Source organism: Chelonoidis abingdonii, chromosome 5, assembly GCF_003597395.2.
Source record: "Chelonoidis abingdonii isolate Lonesome George chromosome 5, CheloAbing_2.0, whole genome shotgun sequence".
NCBI classification, from domain to species: domain Eukaryota; kingdom Metazoa; phylum Chordata; order Testudines; family Testudinidae; genus Chelonoidis; species Chelonoidis abingdonii.
This window is the reverse complement of record NC_133773.1, coordinates 72179692-72193052: the sequence shown is the minus strand read 5'-3', so window position 1 is coordinate 72193052 and position 13361 is coordinate 72179692. Positions and strand designations below refer to the sequence as shown.

At 42.5% G+C, this 13361-nt stretch overlaps 1 protein-coding gene across 1 annotated transcript in view; it reads left to right on the top strand.

The window, feature by feature from the left end:
- The window catches only part of SH3RF1 (SH3 domain containing ring finger 1), a 164969-nt gene that overhangs the window by 63916 nt on the left and 87692 nt on the right, over window positions 1-13361 (top strand). Inside the window, exons 3-4 of the mRNA XM_032803656.2 lie at window positions 8356-8631; window positions 10102-10197. Of these exons, the coding sequence (XP_032659547.1) occupies window positions 8356-8631; window positions 10102-10197 (372 nt within the window). The remainder of the gene's footprint in view (window positions 1-8355; window positions 8632-10101; window positions 10198-13361) is intronic.

The window sequence follows — 13361 nt, the reverse complement described above, 5'->3', positions numbered from 1 at the left end:
CCACAGAACCCTACCCATCTACTTCTGTAAAAACCCCTAACCTATGTCCGAGTTATTGAAGTCCTCAAATTGTGGTTTGAAGACCTCAAGCAGAGAATCCACCAGCAAGTGACCCATGCCCCACGCTGCATGAATTATCTTAGCCTGGAAATGGAGTAATGGTTTTACAGCCTGGCTGACCTTCGTGTAAGGTGCAAATTTGAACTTTTCTGCACAAGGAAAAAACATCAGTATAACACTCTTCCGTGTTCATCTATTCTTCTGTTATAATGAGTGCACATGAATGTATATTTGAGGGGAAATACATTATTCAGTCAGAATTAGTTGCCTTTTCAAAAGCTGCTTGAAGTAGAATACCATAAAATGTGTTCAAACAAAATTTATTTCAAGCAGTCTCTCAGTTTGAAGTATAGGGATTTCAAAGAACAAGAAATAGTAAATATCAAATGGAGCGTGTCATTTATTCTGTGCACATAGAGTATGTGCATTTATGTATAAAGTAAGGAGAGCTAAAATTTGCAACTTTGCCTCTCCACAATAGGCAAATGGGTTTTTCTAGCTCTGTACATCATTGTAATGTTAACTTTGTTCCAAGAGGACTCCAAGGGAATGAAGACAATCCCACCCCACAGCCATGTCTCCATGCAGATGTCTCGTGAGGAAAGACTGGGACTTCCCTGACTATCACTACCAAGCTCCTGTAACTCCTAGTCTCAGGCATGGGTCCCAGAAAAAGGCATGTTCCTGGATCCCAAACTTGAATTAGCAAGAGCTTTCCTTCTATTTCTCTAGCTAACCCCTTCTTATCCTGGTGGCCTGGCAAAGAACTTACATATTCCTCCTTGCCCCCAAGATCAGTGATTTTGTGAGCAATGTTTGTCACAGCTAAGGGCAACTGCACCTGTATTTTCCCTCAGTGATCCAGCAAGGGGACCCACTCTCAGGCTTCCAGCTCCCCAGCTGTTGCTTCTCCTGGGTGGAGACACAGATCTCTCTTCTTTCTGACTAGGGTATCTCCCAGCTGAACAGTTTCCTGCCTTTACTGTGTATTTCCCAGCAAAGACAGTTCGCCTAAGCAGATGTGCTTCTCTTCTCTTCAGAGACTGATAACAGAGTGATTGCTACAGATATAAGTTACCATGCAACACTTCCTATGCATGTCTCCTTTATTCTTAAGGTAAAAAGCATGACAGAGAAAACATTAAAAACAATAAAAGAACCTGCATGTATTCTAATAAGCTTACCAGTCATCACCCCACACTAGGGGTTTCTTTATGGTTACCAGTTCGTTAGAGCTTCAGCTCAGAGCAAGCACACAGTCTCAAGAGGCCCCAGTATCCATGTCCTTGAAATCCTGCCTGAAGGATTGTGGCTGTCCATGGACTTGTCCATTTGCTGGATCAGGAAGAAGACCACGAATCAGTCTAAACTCAGGCTTTGTATCCGAAAGTCTCGTCTTTGTGGGTCTCTGAACAATCCACTTTGAACTAGTATACGCATGTCTCCCCCAGGGGGCTTCAGTGGCTGATAACTGACCCTGCATTCCCCCCTCCCTACTAGAGGAGGTACATACAATTCCATAACACATACACAATTGTATTTGTAATAGACTCTACTCCAAAGGTGTAAACCCTAATGCAGTAAGGTTGAACTTGACTCAATAGCTAAGGCCCTATCACATTCAGGGTTCATCTGATCAATTTCACAGCTATAGGATTTGAAAATTAGTTTCACATTTTTAGATGTTTACGTGTGAAATTTTATGGAGTTGTAACCATGAGGGTCCTGACCTAAAAGCTTTTTATTGGGGTGGGGGAGCGGTTCCAAAGCTATCGTGGGGGAGTCGAGGGATTGTCACCCTGATTTCTGCTGCAGGAGGTTCCCGGTGATGCTTCCCCTGCATGGCCACACTCAGAGAGAGATCAGACCCACTTCTAGGTAACTACTCTGGCAGTAGGGTGCTCCCAGAAGCGGGGATGGGGACTGGAGGTGGGAGGAGATCAGACCCACCTCCACCTCTGGCAACATGCTCGGGTTGCAGGAAGCTCCATGACTGGGCAGCAGTCCCAGAGCTTCCTGCAGCTGGGCTAGGTACTTGAAGGTGGGTCTGATCTCCCCCTCCCCGAAAGCAGGTGCGGGGGAAGACTTAAGTCTGACCCTCCCAGGCTGGAGGGGACTAGCAGCTGGAGCGGGGTACACAGTAGGAGTCCCAGGCTGGGGCACCCCTATTTCTGGCCCTCCCATCTTCTCCAATAGCTAGATTTCACAGGAGGAGGTCTGATTTCATCGTCCGTGACATATTTTTCGTGGCCGTGATTTTTAGTAGGACCCTATCAATTACTGATCTTAATTTCCTGAAGTTTGTTCAGTATATTTTGGGGTATGGTCAGTCTGTCACAATCTTGTTATACTAGTGTAAGGGGCAGGAAGTGCAACTGGTCATTAATAAAATAGCAAAAATGACTCTCCCCGCAGTAAAGAAATGGAGGAGACTTTTCTTCTTTAAGTTATTGAAATTTCAGCAGTTATTTTAGAACGAAGTTTGGTTTTTAAAAGCAAATTCAGACAAGAACAATTTTTTTTTTGCAAGTTGACAATGTCCCGTTAATTTTGGTTGTTGCAGGCTTTTGAGGGGAATAAATTACTTTCAAAGACCATGGAAAATAAAATATATAATGCTTAAGCTGCTGTAGATAAAATTTTATCCTGTCATCTTTGATAGTGTTCCGTGGAATATTGCCATCTCCTCTTCTGTAGGCCTCCCTGCTAGGGTTGCCAATCCTCCAGGATTGTCCTGGAGTGACCAGGCATTGAAGATTATGTCATGTGATGAAATCTCCAGGAATTCATCCAACCAAAGTTGGCAACCATACTCCCTTGCTCCTCTTGCCTCACTCTCAGCAGCAGCAAGTTAGAGAGACTAAAGAGACCTTTTTTTCACAAGAGTCAGACCAATTCACTCCATTGTTCAAAGACTTCCAGTGGCTTCCTTTTACTTTTTGCATCATGTTCAAACTTTACATTTTTTTTTAAAGCTCTGTGAGAGTTTGCTCATGGTTGTGTCTCCTCTCATGTCTTCCTTCTCCTCCTGTTTCTCACTTTAATCTACCTAAGCTTCCACCCTACCCACACCTTTCAGTTCTTCTGCTACTCTGATCTTTGCCCTTTTTCTGTACATTTTCTTACACCTGAAACTTACTCTGTCTCCTTTCATGCATGGAGCAAACTCTAGCTCTTTCAAATCACTTCTTACAAAATGGATTTTTATGAAGTTTATCAGTGGTAATCTGCCAAAGAAAACTATGCGCAGAAACACCATCTTCTCTCCTATCAGCCATCCTTCTTTAAGCTACAGACCCCGTGGTCCCATGAGTACCTTGGTAAAATAGGCAAGACACCACTCTATCTCACTCACTCTCCCAGTATAAATAGAATTAAATAAATCTGCTTTGTTTATGGATATTATCAGCCCATCTGCCCTATGAACTGAACAGTGCCATCAGTAGTTACCATCTGCATAGATGGACCTAGAATCATAGAATATCAGGGTTGGAAGGGACCTCAGGAGGCCATCTGGTCCAACCCCCTGCTCAAAACAGGACCAACGTCAACTAAATCATCCCAGCCAGGGTTTTGTCGAGCTGGACCTTAAAAACCTCTGTGAATGGAGATTCCACCACCTCCCTAGGTAACCCATTCCAGTGCTTCACCACCTTTCTAGTGAAATAGGAGGTTTGATTCTTAAGCCTTCATGTAGCAAATTCTGAAGTGCCTTCATATCCTTAATGGCTAACTTTTACTTCCAAAACACCTCTGGGTCACAGGTTTTTTCATAATCGCATTTGGCAAAATTTGGCTATGTCTACGCTAGGCACACTTTACCAGTGTGCTGTATCAGCAAAGCACTCCTAGTGTGGCACAGTTATTCTGGCAAGGCTATGCTTTGTACCAGTATATTAAACCTCCTCCCATGAGCAAAACAGTAAAAACTCAGTAATGTTGGTAAAACTACGTCTATGTTTGGGGCTTCTGCTAACACAGCTATGTTGGCATGGGATCATACCCCTTCACACCCCGTAGACTGACATTCTCTGTCTGAGTCCAGCCAGGGAGAAATAGTAGCAAGACTTCTCTATGCATACCAGATGCAGCAGAGGCAAACAGAACAACACAGGGCTTTGACAAACTGATATCCTAGCTACGCTGTGGATATCACATCTGTAAGTCAGGACAGGGAGAATTGACCTCACAACTTCAGACCGTGGTTCCCCCCATTAAAGTGCATCCTTGACTCTGAAATCAGTTCCTTTTATCTGCAGGGAGAAAGTCTATCCTTGTGTTATGCTCAGGGAACCCCTAGATATCCTATGTCATGGAGTTGCTCTGATGCTATCAAGAGCCAAGTTAACTGATGATAGTGTGAGTGGCAATCAGATCTGTAATGTCATCTAGCCGCAGGAATCCATGGATGCTGACACCTGTCATGTGATGAGAGAATTTAACTTTTGTAACTCTCTGCTATGTCAGGTGATGGCGGCCAAGAAATAGCATTTCTGTGTGTCACACCCACATTACATTTAAAGGTACTGGTATAAGTTGTCAAATTCAGTGGTATACAGGAACACAGAGACAAATTTTATAATTTACCTTGACGAGTCAGGTTAGGTGGACCTAGAATCCCATCAGCCCTAGACAGAAATTTTAACTAGCAATCATTGAGACTTTTCTTTATCTGAACTGAGTAATAATAAACATTGCCTGATTCAGCTGCAGTTTTCATTGATTGGAGCTGCAAGAGCTCAGCTCCTTTAAAAAACTGGCCAATGAGGTTGGTTTTTATTTGTTTATTTCTTATGCTGCCTCCTACTTTTTTCCAAACTAGGCTTCCCACAAATGACTGACTGTTGTATACCATTTGAGAATTTAAATAGCCACACAGATACAAATTTTGATTAAATTAACGTAGAGCTTCAAACCAAGTCTCACCTGATTTACAATTATTTTTTCATGAAGTAGTCTCCATTTTCTAGTCATTTTTTTCTGTACTTGCTAACAGAGTTACTTCTGTTAAACACAGTAACTGTAATCAAAGTTGTGTCCAAAGAAATTTGCACTCCTTAAGACTCCTACACATTTCTGTAGAACTGGTTAAAAACATGGGGAAAATATTCACAAACCTTTCATGACTTTTCCCCACTCTTTGCCAAATTTTTGTTTGGTGATCATTGGCCAGGAATGGGGAACTGCGGCCATTGGGAGCTTCAGGGGAGGTACTTGCATGCAAGGGCAGCACGCAGAACCCTTTGCGCCCTCTCCTTCCCCGTAGGGGCTGCAGGGACATGGTGGCAGCCGCTTCTGGAAGCGCTGCTGCCAACTTGGAGCCACTCCAGGTAAGCAATGCCGAGCTGGAGCCTGCACCCTGAATCCCTCCTGTACCCCAGCCCCATGCCCTGAGCCTCTCCTGCACCTCAACCTCCTGCCCTGAGCCCCCACCGCACATGGCACCTCTTGTGCCCCAACCCTTTGCCCTGAGCCCCCCTTACGCCCAGTACCCCTCCTGTACCTGATCCCCTTGCCTTGAGCCCCTTCCTGCACACCGCACTCCATCCCGCACCCTGTCCCACACCTCTCACTCCTGCACCCCATCCCCCTGCCCTAGCCCTACATTCATGGCCCTGCATGCAATTTCCCCACCCAGATGTGGCCCTCGGGTCAAAATTTTTTCCCACCCCTGAGCTAGAGACAAAGTTTCAGGTTCACCTGAGCAAGATAGTGTGGGTAGGAAGGAGTCACTAAGGCCGGGTCTATGCTAGAACAGGTTTGCTGGTATAGCTCTACTGGTATGGCAATACTGGTAAAACTTCCTACTGGAGACACAGTTTATACCAGAAATATACTGCTTTTGCCAGTATGGCTTATTTTGCTTCACCAAGTGAAACAATCTATACTGACAAAACCAGTTTTATATTGTTATAACTGCACCTACACTGGGGATTTTGCCCATATAGAAATGCCATAAAAATCACACCTCTAATTATTATACTGACAAAGTTTTGAGAATAGCTTGCTTTAAAGTTATGAAAGAAACATACAATTACCGATTATCAATTTTAAAATGGTAGCTAAGAGTAAAGGTAAAGATAAGGTGACTTAAGAAAGATGGGGTAAATATAAAAGTGGAAAATCTGTGAACCTGTAGGGTCCATAGACAAAATATATGAGGTTGGAGAGGTAGCCTCTGCCAGAGAGGTTTTACTATTCAAGATTTTATACTTAATCTCTCTCTCAGACAATACATAACAAATGCAAATAGCATATGATAGGAGTCTTTTTATGATGTCGTAAAGTTGCTGTTTGTATTTATGTGTTGTCTTAGATTACTTTTTTTTCTTTTGCTTTAGAGGCTTGGGTACATGTAATGTCCATTTTACTGTCTTGGTTAAAAATAATTAAAATAGTTTGTATAATATAAACTATAGTATAGAAATTCAGATATTGTTGTTTAAAAAAAAACTGAGGCAATAACCGTAAGAAACCTGTATTAGGTACAGTATCTTAAAAAAAAAAATTAAAGTGCATTTTAAGACTATTTTCATTGTTGCTGCTAGGGGTAAATGTCAGCTGCAAATGTATGGGTAGACTGCAGAGATTTTTCTTCTTAAGCCCTCCTTTCATGTTTAGCGAAGTGAAAGACTCAGTGAAATGCAAACTCTGTCTCAGCAGATCTTCAGAGCTCTGTAGCCTGATGAACAACCTCTGAGAGTTTAGAGGGAGGGCAGCAGTTGGTAAAGGCTGTTAAAGGCAGAGGCCAAAAAGGCCTCAGCCATGACTTGGATCTCAGATCATCCAAATGAGAGGAATCTCGATATAGTGCCCTGGTGGGCAGTTGATATCTTATACTCAAAGGAATAGTGCTGTGCAATCAAAATCAATTGTTCTGACTTTATCCTTCAGCTGTTACAGAAGGAAAAGGCATTTGCTTTATTACTCTTCCGAGTCGTTTAACCATTTATCCTTAATCACTGACTGTCAGAGTGAGAACAGGAACTTAGTTAATTGAACTTTGTTCTTTTTGAAAGTATAGAGTAGAATCCATTTTATCCAATGTGGGAAACCACCTTTTGAGAAACTTGATTACAAACTGGCCCACTAAGTCTTTGAGTTTCATTGAAAAGGAGCATCATCCAAAAAACATAGCCAGATGTTTGATTGCAGATTAATTTGCATTAGCCTTTATGATACACTCTATAATATATGATTCATAGTTCCAATATCCTGAGCAATCAATTAAATAATGTTAAGTTAATGAGTCAGTTGCAATTACCAAGACATGATTTCAGCATAACCACTGTTGAGTGGGAGGGCAGGAGGGGAGAGATGGGGAGGAGAGGAATATTTGCCATTTGCCATCATTGGAGGTTTTTAGGAACAGGTTAACAAACACCTGTCAAGTCTAGGTCTGCAGGGTCCTCCCTTAGCACAGTGGAAAGGATTAGGTGACCTCTCAAGGCCCCTTGCAGCCCTTCAGTTCTATAAGTCTATGAAATTCAAAAAGATTTTGGAGTGGCTTCAGGTTAGTGACAGTTTTTTCAGATAAGTGCATGCAGGCTTTCCACATTTTTTTGCATTAACCCAATAATGCTGAAATACAATTGTCTGAAATATCCTATATTATACTGTGCATGCCAGTGAATTTGTGATTTTGTTTGTTCAAATGGATTTTGCCCTGAAAAAAGTGTCCTGTTACAAAATCATGTTTTTAAAAACTCTTAAATGTATAGAATGAACACACATCAAACTCATAATTGCTGTGTGAATTCGGTCAAGAGAAGAAGTAAATCCAGCTGCAGGGTAACAAATCTAATGTTAAATGTTCTGCTTTAGTGCTGGACAGATTCACATTAGTTGCCTGCAAACAAAAATACTTGCTTTATTTATTTTGTAAAATTCTGGCCAAATTGTGTGTCTGTGAGTCTTTGAAAACTCATTATTATTTCTAATCTTCAGAGTACTGGCTGTTAATGACTCTGATTCACTGCAAGCTGCTTTGGTGCTGAATTCTTAGCAAAAAAAAAAAAAGATTTGTATATTAACCATACTTTTTGGTGAGGGATAAGTTACATTTTTCCCTCAAACTCATTATGCTAGAAGATTTAACTCTTTAACGTAGCATATTGAAATTCTGTTAGAATCAGTAGTGTGAAAATTGGCCATGGTTTTATTGTAGATAATAAATTGTGCTTTATTATATAATTCTTTTCATCTATCAATCTCAAAACACTTTTCAGATATTTGGATAGCATTATCACACCTATTTACAGATAAAATACTAATTTTAGTATTTTTCTTCTTTAGGGTATACCTCAGTTACCATGTGCCAAAGCATTGTATACCTATGAGGGAAAAGAACCTGGAGATCTTAAATTCAATAAGGGTGACATCATCATTTTACGTCGGCAAGTGGATGAAAATTGGTACCACGGAGAAGTCAGTGGGGTCCATGGCTTTTTTCCTACCAACTTCGTTCAGATTATTAAACCTTTACCTCAACCTCCGCCTCAGTGCAAAGCACTTTATGACTTTGAAGTGAAAGACAAGGAAGCAGACAAAGACTGTTTGCCATTTTCAAAGGTAAAAACATGTAGAAATGACTTAAAAAAGAAAGGATGTTGTTTGAATAATTATTCATTGACTTAGAATATCTTATTGTTTCTGTTCTAAAAGTCTAGCCTATACATTCTTCGATAGCTCTGATATGTTTAGAAGCCAAGGATATGTAAGTTCACAGGACATTTCTTCAATATATATCACTTTTTCCTCACTTAAACCACAGACATTGTTTCCCCTCTCAGGATTTCACCGTTGAAATTGAGAGCGCATCTTTTTTAACTGCTTTAATATGCATTCTGAATTTGGGAGAGTCTGAATTGTGAGTTTAAAGCATTTCTAGTCCAGAGGAAACTTTCACTTATTTTTAGTTGTCAGAGTTCATACTATTTGTCAAGTTTTCATTTAATCCAGGACATTTTTAATACTAATGGCAAGCTTTGTGTCACTACATAAGAATAAAAATTGCCTTTTGGAAAAGAGTCAAATTTTTTTTTTGTTCCTATTTGAGTTATTTTTCTGTCTTAGAAGGTATGAAATGATGTGGAGTTTTAATAGGAATACCAGGATTATGAAGAGTACTCTTAAAAGACACTTAACCATAGCTTGGGACTGTGTTTTTCAGTTACCTACAAATTTATAGTACATTAATTTTGCCAGGCAGCACAAAAAACGTTACAAGATCAGACATGTGAACTAGTTAGATGTCTTTACAGCCCTCAACTATTAAAAATGCAAAGAGCACCTGAAACTATAAAAGCAGGAGGCCTTAAATATTCAGCTCTCCTTCTTACGAGACCAGTGCAACTACATGTGAACAGAAAATAGCGTTTACTGAACAAAATGTTAGTGTTCCTAAGGATAATCAGCCTAGTTATTATAGTGCATTGCAGCTTTGATTTTTAAGTAGTGTGTGCATTGTTTGTAATCTTCAATTTTATATTAGTACAAGTGTTTCCTTGCATTTCTGAGTCTTTCAATGAAATGTAAGTTAATGATGTTTCTAGGGCAAAATAAGTTTAATGAGCAAATAACACCTTCTTTGCAGCCATGCTTAAAACTAAAACTCTGTATTTCAATGGAGATGTCAGTTATGCTTTCTAAGTTTGCTAATGTTCTTACATGAATAGAAAAGCCACAGCTGGGAACAGAAGGCAACAAGCTAGCTTATAAGTAAGAGGAGTTTGAGATTCAATTCAGGGATTGATGGAATACACTAGAGTTGGCAGAGCAGGCAGTTTGTTGTTCAGGAGAAGCCAAAATAACTGACTGAGATTAGTTCTTGGGCTGCTGTGCAGGACTTAACCAAGATGAGGAAGCTCTACTGGAAGTTATTTTGGTTCCAAAAACTGCAGGCTCACATTGTGAAAATGAAGCTCCTGCTGTAGAATTCTTCTTAATGTACCCCTTTGTCTGATGATGCTTGTGTTGTGGAGAGAAATTAAATGAAAAGCTTTATTTGAGCTGAGACATAATTACTTCATGTGTGTACAGGACGATGTGCTAACTGTGATTCGCCGAGTAGATGAAAACTGGGCTGAAGGAATGCTGGCTGACAAGATAGGGATATTTCCCATTTCGTATGTTGAGGTGAGTAAAGTTGTGCCATCCTATAATAAGCCTTATAAGAAAAGTACTTTAAATAGAAATATGTCTTTCTAAATCTGCAAATGCTGATGATAATTCTGAAACATATGATATTAATCCAATATATGTACAAGAGTAAACTGAGTAACCTCATAAATTTGCTGATGTAATGAATGTGCATCCTCACCATTTTCTCTCCCCACTGTTTGTTGCCTTTGTTCATTATATCACATTTAATATTACATTGTAAACCCTTTGAGGCAGGGACTTTGCCTTCTTGTGTGTCCTGCGAGGCACCTGGTCCTTTCCAACCAACACTTGCTCACAAAATAGAAAAAATGAAAGAATCAGGTATAAAATAAGCTTGCCTTTCTCCTTAATGCCCCACCACAACAAAGTAAATGAGCATTATTGAAGGTCAGCAAATTTAGGCTATTGTGGACCAAACAAGGGTGTGAATTTCAAAGTTGAGAACCCTTTATGTAAAACAGCCTGAAATCTCTTTCAGATCTGGGAGCTGAGATTGACGCTGGTTGCAAATGTGGTAAGTTTAAACAGGGAGAGAGGTGGTTTCTTGGGTATATAGGCCCCAACCAGTTAAGACTTCAAAGGACAAAGCCAACACCTGAAATTCCATCAAAAAATCATAATGCAACCAGTACAGGCTATGGAGCACTGGTGTAATAATAATTGTTTGTATTGCAGAAGTGCCAGGAGATCTCAATTGACATGAAGGTCCCATTGTGCTAAGCCAGTATGTATACATAGTAAAACATACTCCTTGCTGTGAAGACTTTAGAGTCTACATAGACAAGACAGAGAGTGGGAGAAAATAAATGTTATTTCCATATTACAGGTACGGAAATGAGAGGTTAAGTGATGTGCCTAAGTACAAAGAGGAAGTCTGTGACTCAGCTGGGAGCTGGGCCCACATCACTGCATAATTTCATTTATTTATACATTAGTTTTTCTATGATACTCACCACTGTAGTATTTGAGCAGTTCACATTCATTCAAGAACTTAGCTTTTCAATACCCCTGTGAGTATTATCTCTATTTTACAGACAGGGAAACTGAGGCATAGGTTAAGTAATTCGCATAAAGTTACACAGAATGTGGCAGAACAGTGTAACTCCTAGTTCTTGTTCGATTGCTTGTTCATGTCAGTTCCAATCACGTGCACGGTAACCAGAAAATTTTTCCCCTAGAAGCATCTGTCAGGTTGGCCTGGGCGCCCCCTAGAGTCGTACCTTCATGGTGCTCAATATAGAGCCCTGTCGATCTGCCACCCCCCGTCAGTTCCTTCTTACCACCAGTGATGGTTAGCTGGAACTTCCCTGTGCTCTTGTCTCGACTGGGGCATTTAGCAGTTTCTTACATTGTTCTCCGTTAGTTTTCCATTGTTCATTAATAGTTAATAATTCGTTAGTGTTAGATAAGTTTCCTTTGGTGGGGGGGAATCCCCTCCTACGCTCTTCCGACTCTGGGGCATGCTGGTGATGCTCCAGGCTTCAAAGCCTGCGGCAAGTATGCCCAGAAGCAATCGTCATCTCGTGCCTAAAGTGTTTAGGAGAGGGCCATCAGAAGGATCGTTGTGCCATTTGTAAGATCTTTTGGCCCAGGACTATAAAATATAGAGAGCAGCACCTGAAGGTCCTGGTAATGGAGGCAGCACTCCTCCCCCTGTCAAACCCTGGGTCCACCAAGTACCTCCTCCTCTGTGTGGAGCTCTCCGCACCATCAGCATGAGCACTGGTGCTGGGTAACGATAAGGACTTACGGCACTGTCCCGGCTCCACTCACAGCTCACATGCCGCATGCAGGCACCGTGCCGCCAGAAAAGAAGAAGAGGCTGAAGAGGGGTCACTCTCCCTCTTCTAGGCCTAAGGAGTCTGCTGCTGTGAGAACTGTGTCGGGCCATTCTAGTGCTGCTCTACTGGTGACGGTCGCGCCGAGTCCTGCCCTCGTGGAAGGGCGCTTGAGTCCGGTCCCTCCTCGCTCACCAAGCCTGAGCCATGAGCTGCACCTCCCTTCGACACCTGAGGCATTTGAGGCGGCCCAAGAACTGCTTTACCTCTCAGCACCATTCTCTCCTTCCAGATGGGGCAGGTTGTTGGCACCAGTCATTCCCCAGGCTCCTTCAAGAGGAAAGCCTGCTATGATGGCCCGCTGATCTCTGACGCTGGCGCGCCACTTCCTGGCACTGGAGCACATTCACTAGCCACACTGATCCTCGAGCACTTGGTGCGAAAGCTCAGTGCCCAGAAGTGCCGCTCCCCTGAAGTCATCATTTTCAGACACTTCAAAGTTGGGCTATCAGTCCCGGAGGAGTAGGAGCAGATGGTCCACCTCCTGGCACCGTGGCCTAGTGGCAGCCCCCAGCACAATGGCCCTTTTGGACTCCCTGAGCTTTTCATCAAAACAAAGGTCTCAGCCAAGGGTCTCAATTCCAGGGTGACGGCAGTGGCCTTGGTCTTGTTTGTACCCCCACCAGTACCACTGACACTGGCAGGGTCGGGGGGTAGGCTCATTACCACCCTGCTCTATCATCTCAATGCCTCCGGTGCAGCCGGGCTCGGGGATCCTGGTAGCCCTGGCACTGGCGACAGTGTCGACTCTGGCACTGGCATAGACTCTGGCATCGACGGCTATTCCGGCGTTGAGGATGACATCAGCGCTGATGACATGGCGACAGCCCCAGCCCAGGAGGACAACAGGGTTCTGCCGCAATTGTTGCGAATGGGCATTCAGGCACAGGAGGTAGTGGAGGATGCAAATCCAATGATGGACATTCTCGCCCCCTCCAGACCTGCTCGTATTGCCCTACCCCTCATAAAGATAATCTCTGATACCACGAAAACTCTCTGGCAGATCACAGCCTTGTTGCCCCTATGGCTAAGAGCAATGAAAGATGCTGCTTCATGCCGTCCAAGGGTTGTGAGCATTTATACACGCATCCCACACTCGACTCTCTTGTGGTCAATGCTGCCAACCAACGTGAGCGTCAGGGCTTCCAGGGACCCTCCCCGATGAATCAGGAGGAGAAAAGGCTTGACCTTTATGAGAGAAAGGTCTACTCCACTGGAGGCTTACAGCTGCGCATATCAAGTCAGCAGGTCCTTGTCAGCAGGTACTGCTTCAACACATGCAGGGCAATGGCTAATTTT